Genomic DNA, 17,880 nt, shown 5'->3' on the forward strand with positions numbered 1-17,880 from the left:
CATCAGGCAGCTGCTTTCAGCCAAAGCGCTCAGAAAAACTCACATTTTCAACACCCACACAGTTGGAGACCAGCTGGTGAACATAGTGTCCATCCTCTGCAGGGATAACAATGTTTCTCCCACCACTTTGTGATGCTGAGGATCTGGGATTGTCAAATCTGCTGCTCCCAAGAGACCGAGGCACACACACTTCCTGTTCCATGTTCCCATCCAGCCATTACCGCTGTCATCTTGGGAAGACACCATCTTTCCTTCCCTTTCCTTTCCTTTTTTCTTGTCCCCCCTCCCTCTCTTTCTGTTTGTGGGTTACTGCAGGTCAGGTTCTTGTGCTTCTCTTGAGGCTTGATCACTCTAATGCTTCAAAACAAATTCTTTCCATATCTCCTCCTGTTCTCCTCCTCATGCTCCACATTGGTCGGAGCGGGACACACCCATTTCTCCTCCACGATGAATCACTTCGCGAACAAACTAAACAATGCCGAGCTTTCCTGTCATAGGGAAGAGAACATTATATTCTCAGTCCCGCTGCAGCCAGCCTGTCTGTCTATCGGCTGAAAGTCCTCACACCTCCAACTGTTTCCTCTGTATGATGATAATCATCCTTGAATTGAAAGTTAATGTTATATTTTCATGGCCGTGAACTAGAGAAACCTTCTAAGAAAATCTGTAAACATTCTTTCTCTGTTTCTGTTGTTGCATCACTTGGTTTTGATAGTGATAATTAATCTTGTGTAGCTTGTTTTTGCTGTGATGTTGTTCTTTGGTTATGTAAGCTCAGTTTATTAAACATGTGGTGGGTGTATTTCCTGAGGTTTTATGAGGTTGTGGAGCTGAAGTTCATGCTGTGCCTGCAGCACATTAAGTTTTTAATCCAAATCCTGTAATCTGTTACAAATGCTCTGAATTAATGCCTTCGTGTTTAGAAATGATTCTAATACATGTTATTAGGAAGAACTGCATATCTATCCAATCACCCTGTCATGTTGGAGCAGTGCAATGCATCCTTCCACCGGGTCAGGAGCTTCAGTTAATGTTCATATCAAAGATCAGGATGGTGACAGAATAAGATCTCAGTGACTTTGCAGGCTCACATTGAGTGAGCGGCGATTCTGTGGATGGAAACAACTTGTTGATGTCAGAGGTCAGACTGGTTGGAACTGATAGAAAAGTAACCCTGGTGGTGGTGTGAGGTTGTGGGGGGATGACGTTTTGCTTGCGTTGAGCCTTAATACCAATGAATTATGGTTTGAATTCCACGGTCTATCTAAGTTATGATGCCACAGCCACAGTTTACCATCTTCTAATGGTTTCAGCAGGATAACGCTTCACATCACAAATGAATCATCATCTCAAGCTGGTTTCATGTGAATCCAAAAGAGCATCTTTGGGGTTTGGTAGAACAGGAGATTGGCGGCTTGAATATGCAGCTGAAAAATATACAGTATCATGCTTCATGCAACATGGAGCAGAATCTCAAAAGAGGAATCTTGTGGTATCATGCCATGAAGAACTGGAGCTGGGAGTAATGGGAAGAGCTGGAAAACCTTACTTGTGTGTTCTTACCTCTGCAATCATACTGGAATTAATCTAAACAAGCTATGTTATATAATGTTAAATAGAGGTGTCTTCCCAGCTGGTGTGTCCCTGGAGGAAGAGCAGGTCATCCACTAATCACAGGGGGGATTTGTGGGTTTGATTTCCTCCTGCGTCCGTTAGAAAAACACTGAACTCCTTATTCCTGCAGATGAAAATCCTTTTAGATAAAAATGTTATATAAATGCAGCCATTTAGCATTTGTTTAAAAAATAATTGAAGATTTCAACTTGAGCCCATATCTACTTTAATCAGCTCATTCAATTGTTTTAGGGTCAATATTAAACTTTATTTAGAGGTCTCTGCCATCTATAACATCTTTGCAGCCATTTTTTTCTTTTGTTGAAACAGTGGTTCTTGGAACCAGTTGAGAGACGTTGTAGTTGTCGGAAATTCCACATAACACTGACTCAGGATTACAACTAAGAGGCTGACGTAATATTTTATTCCCACTCAAGTGCTTGTGATTCCAGTGTAAATAATATGACGTGAATGTTGGATTATCCCCGAGACCAGGATGGCCTGGAACAGCTGAATCATCCCCCACATGACAACAGAAGAAGAGAAAACTCCAAAGACCTGATTATTTATCACCTGGTCACTGATGATGATATCAGTTAACTTCTGTCTGGAGCAGAACACAAACCTAGTAAAAACATTTGTAAAAGCCTGTCTGGAAAGAACCAGAGGGGATAAGAAACATCTAAAGGCTCTAAACTTACTTCAGACTAAGACTCACACACAGAAGTCTCGGTTCTATGAAACTCAGGCAAACTATTTCAAATGACGTCGACACAATATGTGGTTGTGAGTCTGTCCGTCAGGCATCGTCATCCTCCGTTCCCAGAGACGCCAACATCAACATCTTAACTTCCTGTTGTGGAGCAGAACAATCCAAACCACAGGACAAATTTAAAACTGACCATGGCTGGCATGTGCCCAAACTCAAACACACACACACACACACACACACACACACACACACACACACACACACACACACACACACACACACACACACACACACACACACACACACACACACACACACACACATACATACATATGCACAGGACTTTGGACTCATCTCTCTTGTGTGTTGTTTGAAAGTATTTTATTCTCTGTGTCACACACACAGACACAGACAGACACACAAACATCCTTGTACCATACATCTACTTTAACCTTTTAACTTGTGGGTCCCCACGAAGCGGTTGCTCCCGGTTCTGGACCCTCACTCATGGTTTTAAACTGTCTCAACGAGCTTAAACACACACATATGCACACAAATACACCTCAGTCCAACTGGAACCTTCCCAGAATCAACGAGGCATGAGTTGGATGTTTGTTTGTCTTAGTGTTCAACCGTTAAGGTTCCCAGGTCTAGAATGTCAATCACACACACGTGTGTAAACACATATGTTTGCACTGTAAACCATACGACAGTCCCTATAGCCCCCGTCCCCGATATCAACATGAAACAAATTGACCTTGATGCCTAAAACACAAGTGTTGAAGGGAAAGTTCAACGTTTTCAGAAATATATTTCTTCATATTCTTTCTGAGAGTCAGATGAGAATGGCGTCCATCCGGTCGCTTCCCTTCCTCTCTTTCTCTGCCGTTGTCTATTTTGGTGTGTTTGTTCCAGGCGGGCAGGGACCCTCCGGATGACCCCTGAGCCTTGAGGAAGGAGAGAGGGGGGAGACGCAGGGAGACCATATCGGAGTGGGGAGGAGTGAAGGAGAGGATTGTGGGAACGGAAGGAGGCCAGAGAGGAGGGAGGATCAGCCCTGGATCAGGGAGGGAGAGAGATAGAGAGAGAGAGAGAGAGAGAGAGGTTAAATAAGTTGATGTTGTGAATTTCTGAGTGTGAGTGTGTGAGAGAGAGACGTTGTTTGCATAACCTTTGTGTAACACACATTCATTTATACGACTGCATGTATGTAATAGCACTCTGCAGTTCCTCCGTGAAGCGTTTATGTTAATTGTTCCGTATTTCGAGGCCGACTTTGACACATTTACGATGTCCTGTGTTATTTTGCCCTCGGCCCTCTTACATCATTCATTGTTTTGCTTTCCACTGCCGTTCACTCTCTGGAAAGTGCTGCAGGAAAAACATGGAGCCGCTCTGCATTTACACTCTCGGTCTGTAATGACGCCCAGTAGCAGTTAGGCCACTGTGACCTTTCCCTCAGGGGTCAAAACCGAAAGCTGTGAAAGCTGTGATGGTTGTTGTCGTGGCTAATTTTATCCATGTCAACAAATGAAAAAGCGTTCTGGTGTTGAAGTGACACGAATGGAGACCAACAGTGGAAAAACAAAACTGATCGTGTTACAAAGGTAGAATAAAACAGCTTCTGTCCGGTTCCTGACTTCTATAGCTCATTTCCCACAGTGCTTTGAAGTATGAATGACATGTCTGTCAAAATGTCTCGTTTGACTTTCGGACAACGCTTGACTGCTGATGTCGCTACAAACTTTACCATGTTTACCATTTCAGTTTTTCATGGTGATATTTTCTAATTACCTCAAAACACAAATGCAGTTGAGGCTGGATGATAATGGTTTTGCATTTGTTATCATAAACTAAATTTGAAAATGTAAATAATGATGGCACTTTATGGACAACTCTTATTAAGAACGAGAGACATGAAGTTCTACAGCATAGACTGTAAATAAAGATGGACATGTCTCAACTTCCGGCCATTTTCTAAAAATGAAGCCAAAATATTTTGGATATGAATGCTACCATCTTGTACTGATGACATCATTTCAGTAGTAATCATTGTGTAGTAGCGAGGTCCCTCCGATACACGCTCATCTGATCACAACTCAGTCGCACCTGTCAATCATGAAATTTCACCATTTTTAGAACTACCTAAAATGACATCTTTGACAAACTTTTTTTTAAAACTTGACTTTAATTTATAGTTTGGACCATGTCCCATCTCTTAACATGGAGGAGGTGGGGTTTAAGACCTACACTGCAGCTACGTTTCACTCAAAACTACAGATGGTGGCGCTAGAGGGAAAGTCAGGGGCTCACCGAAGGTTGTAGGATTCATCTTCTAATGCTGATCTATCCAATAGTTGTTGAAAGACTCAATTTGATCAATGCAAATCATTGGGTCTTATACAATAACGTTTGAATTAGAAGTTTTAATTCAGTTTTAATTCAGCTGGTGGACACTGGGATTACTGTTGGATTAAAGTTAACTGAGAGATGCTTTAATGTTCCTCAGATGTAGGAAAACAGCTGAAAACCACTTCTCTCTGAGGTCATCGCTCCCTGAGCCTCTTTTCTGGTTTCCTCCTTCTCTCCCTCTTGCTGCTGTTATTTGTGAATCTCTGTGGCCAAACACAAGCTGTAAACACGACCAACAGGCTTGTTAAAAGTATTTTTCCTCTTCTCCTTTTCTGGATTTGTTCTTGTTTTCTCCTCATCCTCCTTCCTTCTCTTTCTCTTTGGTCTTTTTCGCCTCTCGTTTCCTTCAGTCGATCGCCCCCGAGGCTCTACAGCTCTAAATGGAAACACATGGAGGGTCACTTACTGACAGATTCCCAGAATTCCTGGCGATGAGGTCACACAGTGTCTCAGTTGTATACTGATGCTGACTCTGGTTGCTCGGAGGTGGATATATAACCTCGTGCTGACCAGGAACCACTGCAGGCTCCATGTTGGGCCATGTGGGTCAGGACTGTTCAGGTCAAACCATATAAGATGATTTATTAAAACAACAATTTTAGGATTTATCTTTAAGAGCTTTAGAGCAATAATCCAGATAACGACACATTCGGACAACGACACTGAAACTGCTCCTAAAATAAACTCATATAAAATCTGAAACAGAGACAAGACAGGAAATCCTTCAAAATCCATCGACCACAATTCAAAGGTTCAAACTAAATGCAAGCCAATGTAATATGAGCTAAATATAACTGAACTATGGGAAAATATATCTGATGATGCACAAACCACTAGAATGTCTTGTACCAATATAAATCACCATATCTTCAAATATTGTTTGAGTATTTACCGGCAATATTGTCATTTACTATGAAAAATTGCCGTACAGGGAAAATTCAGGAGTCATTAAGTTTGAAACCAAGTTTTCATCAGCAGGTGACTAAACTTTTTAGGAAGTGACTCAACCACTGAGGGTTTTCCTGATCTTCCTGAACTCTTTTATTGTGAAATCTATGAGACTGCAAGTGTCATGGGATGGATTAATTCCACTTGGCTGAGCGAGCCTGTTGCATAATCACCTGACACTGAGAGAGGAGGGATTGGCTCCGGCTGTCGCTCTGTTTGCCAGCGTCAGTTCACAGCATCAGCATTTTGCCATATTTACAAAGAATAATCTTTTTCCTTCTTCCTGTATTTCTGTTCCTTCTTCTTTTTCCTTCGCTGAACAACCTGAATAGAGATATTTTTGTACTTTGAATCTAGTTTTTCTTCCCACCTTCGCACGTCTTCCTCTTCTTTTCGCCCTCAAACTGCTTTTATAGCTTTGACAGACCTCACATTGGTCCTCCGCCCCCCTGCTCTGTGTCTGAGAGCTGGAGAAACACCAAACTCTCTGGGGGTCTTAGCATGGGGGCGACACCTGGGGGGCTGCATGGAGCCCTGCCACGGGGCCTCCATGCAGTGTGTGTGTGTTAGAGATATTATTGTGGTCTCATGGATCCTCATGTGGACCCACCCCATACTGCCCTGATTACATCTTGATTCACTTAGGTGATGTCATATCTGAGTGTGTGTGTGTTAGTGTGTGTGATGTAACACATCTTTCAGAGAATTGGTGTAATTCTCTGCTTATCTAGTTTACACATTCCAGTCGGCTTCAAACGCTCAGAGAGTGAGAGCGATTCAGAGAGTGAGAGCGATTCAGAGAGTGAGAGCGATTCAGAGAGTGAGACAGATAAAGAGTGTGTGTGTTCTCTCTGCAGCGTTTGTGATTCTCCTGGAAACTTTCATCTGCACCAGGGACCCCGACGAGAGGTCGAGATTCCAGCAGCACTTGGAGTTTAGAGAAAAAAAGAGACAAACACAGGAAAAGTCTGGAGAGCTTTCAACTGCTCGGACTTTTCCTCTTCTCCGTGAAGTTGTGACAGAAATATCTTTCCCCTCAAACCCGAAACCCTAACAGTAACATTAAGTGTTGTTTGGAGGTCTTTCTGCTTGTGTGCAGTTTTATTGATTGATGCTGCTTCAGCGGAAAAGACGCCCATGTGTCTTTCTTTGCCGACCAGCACAAATCACACACCAGTGGACGAGCAGAGAGGGAATGGGTTTAATTTGCCTTGCAGGCATCCTGCAGGAGCTGTAAACAAGATGTGTCTGCAGTCTGACCTGCGAACAGCCAACGTCTGCATTCTCCATTTGTTAAATCCTCATTAACTCTCTGTAATTATGCTCAGAGCCAATCCTGCCGGGGCCACCAGAATCCAAACTTAACGCTCCAGCAGGTCTCTACTGAGCCAGCAGTAAAAATCTGAGAGCCCATTTAAATGTCTAATTATTCCTCAGAGTGTAGAGACTTTATAAGTCTGTGGAGAAAACAAGGTCCCAGATACTGCACCAGAGGCTGCAGGCAGACATGTGACCCTTCAGTTCACTACATACACCTCTCCATTCATGTTAGTTCTTCTCCCATGGATGTTTTAAATATCGCTGAATGCACTTAATGTTTTTTATTGTCAGATCTGTGCCTGCTCCTGTTTATCTGTTTTTAAACCTGTCACTGGTGTGTGAACCAGTAAACCCAGTGGTTTCTGTCTGCTGATTATCAAATCCCAGGCCCTTCATCACCACCTCACCGTCTGTCACAGCCAGAGATCAACACTAAGACAGCTCTCTGATTGCCTGGATCCAGTGGTCAGGAATCATGACTTACTGGTTTCACCTGCAGGGCTGGAGCAGCACATCATACTTTTAACAATTCAATAATCCTAAAAACAATAAATCTGGTTATGATCTACAAGTGGACAGAAGCTGATCCACATGTTAACCTTTGAGACGTCCTGGCGTCCGTTACATCCTGATACTATTTCTCACCCTTTGACCTTTTATAGCTTCACACCTGTTGATCAGACGGACAGATGTTCTCCATGATCATCGTCAATTCATTTGTCTTTAATGGTGAATTTATCAATAATATCTTCTCTCTCTATCAGAGCTTATCTTAATGGTTTGTTCAGTCGTCTCAAACCACTGACTTAAAAACAAGAAACAACCAATAAGACCAGTTTATTTGATAAACATCCAGGGCTCTGCTGTGTGGAATGAGTGGGACAGGAAGCCTGTATTTATTCCTTTCAAAATAAATCCCAACTTCTTTGTATCTGAAAAAAAAATAATGACACACATGAAATAATATTGTTTTCTTTTTCAGTGTTGGTAGAAAATAAGCCACTTCTTAACCTTTTCACTCTTTAAAATTTAATTTTGAAAAGAAAGGGGCTGATACCAAACAAAACAGTGAATTTACCTTAAATCTAATTGTCTTGTTATCTGTTAATATATATAAGTCATATTTTACTCAAAGACTGTTCTATATGGGATTAAACGTGGGAAAAACAGGGGAAACGAAGGTTTGATTATTTTAATTCATTATTTTATTATTTTTCTGTTTCAAAGATGAGATCACTCTACAGATGGACGCTGCCTCCCAGGCGGAGACAGGCATACTCATAATTACTATATATATAATATTACAATAGTTACATAACATGTTTTTCTATGATGTTTTTTTATCGTTTCTTTATTTCTTATTATTTAATAATTACTCTACAGATGGACCCTGCCTCCCAGACTCATACATGGTCACAGCACGTGTTCAGAGCTGAACATCTTATTTTGAAATCCCTCCCTGGATCCGCATCGTGCTCAGCAGCGCAGACCTGACTCCCTCAGACCTGACTCTCTCACTGACTCTCTCGGACCTGACTCTCTCACTGACTCTCTCTCACTGACTCCCTCGGACCTGACTCTCTCACTGACTCTCTCACTGACTCTCTCGGACCTGACTCTCTCACTGACTCTCTCGGACCCGACTCTCTCACTGACTCCCTCGGACCTGACTCGTCCCCCTGAGCTGGAGGCTGCTGTCTCTGTACTTTCTCCGTCAGTGATAATCAGACACTAAGAGGTTTACCTGCTGAGGCGGAGGACTGAGCCGCTGTTCACCAGGACTTCAGGTAAATATCTCAGGTTTAAAAGGTGTCGCTCCATGTTCGTGGTGCTGTTTGCTCGCTGGCCTCTTTCTACCTGTTGAATGGATCTATTGTTTCCTATTATGTGAGAAAGTGTCCAGTGTGTTGGAGAACATGAGGATCCTCTGTGTGACGCTGGGCTGATTCCCTCTGGTTTCAACGTGTGGTGCAGAGGAGAGAAACACATTTAAATAGAAACACATTTTATTCTCATTCAGACTTTTTTACAGCTTCAAGTAACATGATGGGTTTTATTTTGTCTCAGTCAATTTGACTTGTCTGTAACACAAGTGATTCCTGCTCCTCTGTGAGAATACTTCAGTTCAGTTTCTACTGGGATCCAGTCCGGAGTGTGATGGTCTGATTTGTGCCTCAGTTGTTCCCCTGGGAGAAAACTGTTCTAATATGTGGACATGTTGTGAAAGCAGCTCCAGGGAGTCGGAGCTGCAGGAGTGAGTGTTACCTGCTCTGCTCCTGGACTAAGCTGCTGTCTGTGGCAGGAGGTCACAGCTCTCAGCGGGGAGCTGCTGTCCTGCTGCCACACACCAGCTCCGACTTAGAGCTGCACACCCCCTGGGGATGTAGGTGTGTTTTGGAAAAGCCTCCATAGAAAACAGAGGGTTGGGAGGCTGCATCAGCAGAGCTCATCTATTTAGACTGAAATTCAATGTGCTGTAGTTTTCCCTGTGGTTTATTATGATGATATTGTGGATCAGTCCAGAAAAGAAAGGTTTGGTTTGCGCCTCAGTCTCCGAGAGGACAGGGCTGATCTCAGAGCTGCTGTTACACAACACACACAGGGAGAGAGGGAGTTAACCTCTGTACTTTGAGTCACTCTTCAACTCTTCAACTCTCTGTCTCCTGCTCTTTCTGCATCCGTTGTGGTTTGTTTTATAGTCGATCACTTTCTTTTATTTCAACACCGTGTTAGAGATGCACCACAGCTTGTTAATGTCTGTACTGGTTGTTTATTGTGTTAATGCTGAGCTCACGTTGGACAGAAATGATCTGAAAACACTTTACGCTCCTCGTTAACTTCAGCAGACACAGAATCGTAGATGTGTTGTGTTATGAATCCTCACAGTGAGATAATCAGTCAAATCATCTGCAGCACAAACACAAGCAGCTTTACATTCATGGTCAAAACAAGTGGATTAGCAGACAAACACACGACTTGTTGGTCCACTGTCGCCCGCTGTGCGCACTCACACATGACGCAAGAGACCGTGGGGATGATAACAATGGAGGGGAAGCAGCCCCGGTGCGTTCAGGCGTGCTCCCTCCAGCTCGTCGCTCCTGCAGGAGATGACAGTCGTGGCTGGTGGGTGACTGCTCCTCTGTCCTCTGCAGTGAACGGAGCCTGAGAGCAGAAACAGATGTTCCCTCTGCAGCCTCAGTCTGTGGCTGATTGCATCATCTGCAATGTCCCAAATCCCAGTTTCCAGGAAGGTGATGCACAGACGCCGAGAAGCCGCTTCCTTCTTTATTACGTTCACATGTGTGGGAAGTGACATGTTTCTGTTTGTTCTTCTCTTCTTCTGTTGGAGAGTTTAGATCTGGGGTTAAAGGTCGATTGTGTTTAGGTTAATGATACTTTAATGTTATGGGGGGGGCTTTAGTGATGAAAGTACAGATTCATTTTGTGTGTGACTGACAAACAGATCAGATCGAGGAAGTTTAATGGCTAGAAGATAAGAAAACATTGATGCTGGAAGCTTCCAATATACAGCCAATAGGACAATGTATATGAATACATTGTGTGTATTAAAAATGAGGACATATTTTAAGGTTAGCATGAGGTTCTGGGTTAAGGTTGTGTTGAGGGTAAAGGTAGTTGTGTCTCCAAGAAGTAAATGTTGGTTGGTTGTTGGGTTCTGGAAATCTGTCTGATCTCTTATTGTTTAATTGAGATAGAAATGTAAATTTCACAATGAATCAAAATCTTTTATAAACTGTTTGTGTAGCTCTAGTATTTGTGATCCAGCTCATATAAACTAGTACACAGCCCTGAATGTGAGTGTGTCAGTAAGTAAAGTTTATTCATGTCACACTTTTCACAGACGAGTCAAAACGTGCTTTACTGGGTCAAAGAAGCTGAAACAGAGTCACACCTTCAAATAGAAAAACACACACACACACACACACACACACACACACACACACACACACACACACACACACACACACACACACACACACACACACACATACTAAAGAGAATAATCCTGTATAAAGTGAATAAACAGACCTGTTAGATATAAATACCTGAATGTCTGTTTAACAGTGTGAGTGTGTTTGGTCACATATGAAATTAAAGAACAATCTGCACCTCATCACTCGGCTGAGGTTTGTGTCTCTCCTGCACCAGTCCACACAAATTACATTTCTCTGATAATTTAAAGAAATTTAAATGTTGCTCTGTGGCTCATAAGAGTGAAAACAGGAGAGTTCGGTTAATGTTGTAACTGTGGCCTCATAGTGCTTCTGTTTCTAAATGAAATCATCATCTTCTCTTCTAATTAAAAACAACTTGACTCATCGACAACCTTTGATCATATGGAAACCAGAATATTAGTCAAGTCCTGTCTCTGAAAACTCATTATCTTAAGTCATCATATAGTTTATACTCTTTGTTTTCATTCATTGATTTGCCTGATATTAGAAAAGAATCTCCTACAGCTCCTCAGAGCTCAAGGTGACTTCTCCTAATGCTGAGAATTAAAACCAGTTATTAAATTGACTCTGATAAAACGATGCAGCACAATAAGAGCAGATACTAGACTGTTTTCTGGAACCCATCAGATGACACAGCCTGTTTTTCAGAGGAGGAATATCCATTCAGGGAATTCTTTCACTTGTAGATAAGTGAGATGTAACCTGTGATTCAGGGTGAGGAAGGTCGGGGGTGGGTCGGCAGAGACTCAGATTTATGACTCACTTCTCCTTATTTGGACGAACTACTCCTTTAGAGGCAGAACTCCCCACCTTTAAATTCTCTGAGTCAATAATTCATCAATGAGGAATAATCACTGTTGAAACTCGACTGCCTCCGCCCGTCTGAACCAGTTGTGACTGGTTCTGTAACACTGTGTGTGTCTGTTTGTGTGCGTTTGTGTTGTTGTGGTCGCACTCTGTCTCATTTCATCGTGTGTTTGGTTTTCTGTGGGTTGTAATGGCTTCAGCAGTGACGCTCCTCCCTTCGTTAGACGTGATGGTTTGTTAACGCAGCGGCTGCTTGATTCACTTGTTCCACTTCTTTGCTGCATAAATAGAGTTTGTATTGTTTTTCTTTGTGAGAGTTAAATGAGTTAATGTCTCATTTTTACGAGTCTCAGTGGCTGAAATGAGACTGAACTGTTTTACATCTCGTCTTTAACAAACCTGTGGTCCAGACGTTTCTACCGTCAGATGGAGAGAATCTGTTTTCTGTTTCTTTGGATGATGGTGAGAGACAAAGACAGATTTAAAGTTAGACTGAGGTTCAGGCCTTTAGAACCAGTTTGACACGTCAACCTGTGATGGAGTCTCCCTCATAATAATAATAATAATAATAATAATAACACCCCCAGTGATCCACACGGATCCCTTATCTGAACCTCATCTCTTGATTTGAACCCAAACTGAAACGTTATCTCTATTTAACGTAATATGATCTTCATAGAGGCTCATATCTAAATGAATTACAGCCATCAGGGTCAAAGTGGGTTCAGTATCTTGCTCAAGGACACTTTGGCATGTGGACTGGAGACGCTGGGGATCAAACCACCAAACGTCCATAGTCCCACAGTCCTCGTGCTTCTGACCTTTAGTAGAGATGGTGTCCAGGAGTCTGAGCTGCGTGTGCTGATATCATCAGATTAAACAGGAACAACAGCAGCAGGAGAATCTCTTGGTCCAGGACGTGTTCACGTCTTTATCTGATCACAGAGCTGTGTCTTCTCTGAGCTGATTACAACACATGAACAGTTTAAATGTCTCACACGTAGCAGCTGACCTGAAGCTTCACTCGCTGCCCAGTTAAATCCTGCTGGGACAGTGACTGAGAGCTGAACTGGGACGACTCAGTAGAAAATGAAACTTCTTTGACTTTTGTTCCAACTCTGAAGTCAGTTTGTCTGAGATGTGACGAAAGCTTTAATGAAATCTAATATCAGCACTTGACTTCACTTCCTTCCTTATTGATTTAAAATGATTTATTAACGTTATGATAATACGAGCAGCCTCAGCACAGTGCTGGTGAAAAACAGATCGTTCCACTGCTGAGGTTTCTGAAGCTTTATACAGGACACTTTGAAAGTTAGACTAAAACACACTTAATCTGTCTTGATACAAAAATATAAAGACGTTATAATAATAATGATAAACTTTATTTGTGTTGCACCTTTCATACAAGAAATGCAGCTCAGAGTGCTTCACATACAATATAGATAAAAGTAAAAACATGTTAAAATGACATTTAAGTAAAAGAAGAAATCAAAGAAATAAATACCGTTTAAAAAGTTTTCTTCTGAAGACGTTTACTGAACGAGCTCCTCTGATCTCTATCTGCAGTCTGTTGTTGAACCTCTGATAGATTTGCTGCAGATGATCTCAGTGTTCTAGAGGAACATAGTTAACTGGAGAGTCAGCCGTGGAACTCGGTCCGTTCAGAGCCTCGTGTGGACGGAGGAGAACCTTCAAGTCGATCCTGTGTGAAAAGACGAAGTATTGCTCAGGTCACAGCTCAGAGGAAGTGAGTGTTGTTTCCAGAGAATTCCCTGTGAAGGAGTTGGAGCTGAACAACAGAGTATTTTATACTGTACGACTGTGATCACTTTGAAAAACACAATCTCGTTTGGTTCCCATTTGACCTTAAGCAACAAATCTCGTGCTTTAGCCTCAGAAACATAAATAAAGTGTTGGTGTGTTTGTGCAGCTCGTCTGTGTGTGAACTGTGTGTGACTGTGTGTGAACTGTGTGTGTCTGTGTGTGACTGTGTGTGTCTGTGTGTGTCTGTGTGTGAACTGTGTGTGTCTGTGTGTGAACGTTCCCTGCTCAGACGCCTGTGTGCAGACAGCGTGACCGAGACACAAGTATTTTGGCTGGAAACTCTTTCTGCTAATGTTATTATTATTTCTTCAGACAAAATAGTTTAAAGAGTAAAAAATGAAGCAGTGAAATCTTTTCCAAACCGTCACATTAACTGAACTCAATAAAACACTTGAAATGTAAACGTGTCAGACAAGAGCGATAAAAGATTTAACACTGGACACAGAACTCACTTCAGAAAGTGAACTCAGGCTGCAGGAGAAGTTTAATAAACCTGTCAAACCTCAGTGAACATTTAGAGAAACTTCTTTACACAGATTTTAGTTTTTACTTCCAGACATGAAGCCAGAATATCTCAGATCTGAACGATGACATCGTGCACAGGTGACGTCTGGTAAATACCAAAGTGACATTTAGGACGGTGATGGATCACGTGACCCGCGTGTCATCCCATAATTCACAGTGTGTGTGTCAGGGAAGAGACTTTAAGACTTTGTGGGTGATAACAGGCGGAGTCTCGAGGCCCCAAAGCTTTTAAAACCCAACAATTTCCTCTTCAGTAATTTGTGTCTCCGCTGACGACGCTGAGGCGCAGTGGGAATGTGGGTCCGATGTTTCAGGACTGATTCACTGAGCGTCGACACCCCCCCGTCCTCAGGTCGGAGGGACGGACAGACCCCTCCAGCAAACACTCAGGATTCCTGGAGTGTTTTCCATCATATGAGAAGACGCCTGTAAATCTCCCCCGCTGTCACTCCTCTCTCCCCCTGCTCCTCCCTCCCCTTCACCCCATCCCTCTCCCCCCCCCGCTTCTCCTCCCTCCCTCTCTTCGTCTCTTTCTGACTCTGGTTTTCTCTCTGGTTTCTCCTCACAGATCTCCAGTGTTTTGATGTCACATTCCTGAGGAGGACTGACCCGACAGCAGATCCCACTCTTCATCCCTTTTGTGTGACGGCTGACGAACAGGAGGGTTTGATGTTCGGAGGAGAGGAGGCCTCAGTGTTTCGTTGGACATGGCTTTTCTGTGTGTGAGAAAAAGACAGAGGGAGCTGATCTGAGGTCAAGGCCTTCGTCTTCTCCCCCGAGTCACATGGCAGCGTGAGGCTCAACCCCCGGGTTGCTATCGCTACACTGACCGACCTAAATACTTGTGTACTGACTGGGAGGAGCCACAGACTGGATCCCTCAGCAAAGAACCAAGAGCTCTTCAAGTGGAGCTGTTGACAGTGTTTTGGTTCTAATCACCCTGAGAAACTGACTCCTTCGAACCGGCCAAGTGTCCGACCCTCTGAACCCGAGGAGCCGAAACACAAGCACACACACTTTTCTCTCGAGAAACTGATTCAACTCACGTCGACTTCTCAGAGACAAAATGCCGGCAAAGACGCCAATTTACCTAAAAACTACGACTCCCAAGAAAGGAAAGAGGCTGAAGCTGCGTGACGTCCTCTCAGGGGACATGATCAGCCCCCCGCTGGGCGACGTCCGTCACAGTGCTCACGTGGGTCCTGAAGGACAAGGCATGTTTGGAGATTTGGGTTTCCTCCAGGGGAAGATGGACATGCTGCCGTCTCTGAGCCGGACACAAAACGGTCACGCACGCTCGCACAGCGTGGAGAGACACCTGGACGAAGACTTCGCTGCCAAACAGGACTCACACAACTACGCCTACAACGGTTTCCATTATCAGCACGCCTGCACCGGCCTGCTGAAGACCACCATCTCCATGCCCGTGTTCATCTCCCACGAACAGGCGCCACCCAAACCCCCACGCCTCCACCTGGACGACCCCTCCCCTCCCTCCCTGCCCCCGCAGCAACACCACCTCCAGCACCATCAGCAGCCGACAGAGACGAGCCACCGACAGGCCAACGGCTTCGATCACACAGACAACCACGTCCAGCAGCACCCGACTCTGTCGCTCTGTGAGAACGGCGTGGTGGGACGTTTGGCATCAGAGCCCTGCCGAGACATCTCCCTGTCCCCCGCCATCCGCAGGCTCGTCCCCTCCTCTGGCTCCTTCTCAGAGGTCTCCTCTGAGGACTCCATGTCAGAAACCTGTGGGCCGCTGGACGTCCGCCGGGGCCTCAGTCTGGACTCTGACGCCGGCCTGAGCAACGAGGATCTGAGGAGCGAACGCAGCGAGTCCCCGTGCGCTGCCTTTCATCCGGCCGCTCGAACAGGCTCGCCTGATGTGTCCCACTCTGAGTCTTTGGCGGGTTTGGACCTGGACCTGGGTCCATCCATCCTGGAGGACGTGCTGAGCATCATGGACCGATACAAGAAGACAGACAACCGCTGCGAGCTGTGAAACAAACATTAATGTAATATACAGATATTTTTTTATATATGGTTTAATATATCCTGAAATCTTTGTGTAGAGACTAAAGGAGGAGAAGGACGGAGGAATGGAAAATGTAGGTTGGAGAAAATGTCTTCTTTGAGAAGATTGACAGCTGAGGTCAAAGGTAATGAAAGACTGGAGGAGGCACGTGGACATTATCGTTAAGTGCTGGTACGTTTCTGCTCGACGTGACAACAGGCTGGTCCTCAGGAGCCGTCGTCCCAACTCAGACTCAAAGACTTTCAGTGAGCAGAAGCACAGTCGCCTCGTTATCACGAGCTCTGAACACATTCCTCTCCTCTGGACACGTGTCAGCCACTATCCACTTTATATCTTGTTAACTGTCAGCGGAGTCGGATATAAATCTGATAAACTGACTCGGGGAAAATGGGAGAAATTATATTGAGGAGCAGCAGGACTCACTCGTCTGTGGTGGAAACTGCAGCTGATGACAAATCAATCTATAAAATTCAGGATGTGAATTTTATAGACAGATTTTAAACGACACATGTTCAGTTACTCTAAGCCGAACTTAAGAAAACATAGTTTTATGCTGTAAGTCGTTTTCTGTCCTGACTCATTTCGCTGCTTCAGGTGGTGAATTTAGGACTGGATGTAAATGTCTTCACTGTTTCTCTGTAAAGTCAGATGAAGATTTAAGTTTCACTGGTCTGAGATCAGACGTGTCAGCAGCCGACTACTTTCCTCTGATCAGAGGAAGTTTGCTCTCGTAGTTAAACTAATAAAAAAACTTAAAGTGTAATGAAAAGTGCTGCTTCGTAGATCATGTTGAGAAACTGGTCCTTTTAAAAAACACACGTCACTCGTCCATGTTGTGGCTCAGTGTCACAGTCACTGTCTGCATCTCTATCACAGTAGCCTAATATTCAAATGTCATTTATGATGAATGTATATGTCACTGTACATTTATGAATAAAAGGTTCCTATAAAAGAAATGCTTTGGATTCACGAACAGTTCTTCACACACACACACACACACACACACACACACACACACACACACACATGCACACTAGCACAAACATAGTTGTAATTGAGGAATCACTTTCCCATGCACCAGCAGATTGAAGCAATTGTCGTTCCTGCTGGGTTTATCCTCTGGGGACCTGTGGGTAGAACTGAGGCCCCACATGCACGGAACACGTCCGTTATCCCATAATTCCCCGAGTCCCAGAAACCAAACCTTGTTTCTGTGCTGGGACAAAGTGCTGAAGCTAAAATATGAAAGGTATTAAAACTAGATTCACCTCGAGCTCCTAAACCTGACTCTGTCGAGCCTTCAGGCAGAAAGTAGTGAACTCAATTCATATAAAAGATAAATTAATAAACTTGTGATAACTTCGCTCACAAGTTTATTAAAATACCTGAAGGTTTTTTTCATTCTAAAATCACTTTATTTGTAAATATGATATATTAAACATACATATTACATTATATTACTCTGACCACTTAACCACAGTTTGTTGGTCTGACTAAACATAAACTGGGCTTTACAGAGTCGGACTGAACTAAAGTGTCCGTCAGTGGATATGTTCAGGATGAATGTCCAGTAGAAAAATGCTGAATGTGACCAGTAGAGAGCAGCACACATGTTCCTCACATGATCAGTTAATCCAGTTTCTATTCGGTTGGAAAAGAAGCTTTTAACAGAACTGAAATAAGAATTGCTTCTCTTCTTA

At 43.6% G+C, this 17,880-nt stretch overlaps 1 protein-coding gene across 1 annotated transcript; it reads left to right on the forward strand.

Moving 5' to 3' along the window:
• Nucleotides 1-8,564: 8,564 nt before the first annotated feature.
• Nucleotides 8,565-16,865, forward strand: zgc:154093 (uncharacterized protein LOC777623 homolog). The gene is made up of 2 exons (XM_035155215.2): nt 8,565-8,793; nt 14,711-16,865. The coding sequence occupies exon 2, from the start codon at nt 15,209-15,211 to the stop codon at nt 16,145-16,147; it is 939 nt and encodes a 312-aa protein (XP_035011106.1). The 5' UTR covers nt 8,565-8,793; nt 14,711-15,208; the 3' UTR covers nt 16,148-16,865.
• The last annotated feature ends 1,015 nt before the right edge of the window (nt 16,866-17,880 follow it).

Source organism: Hippoglossus stenolepis, chromosome 4 (genome assembly GCF_022539355.2).
Source record: "Hippoglossus stenolepis isolate QCI-W04-F060 chromosome 4, HSTE1.2, whole genome shotgun sequence".
In the NCBI taxonomy this organism is placed as follows: Eukaryota; Metazoa; Chordata; class Actinopteri; order Pleuronectiformes; family Pleuronectidae; genus Hippoglossus; species Hippoglossus stenolepis.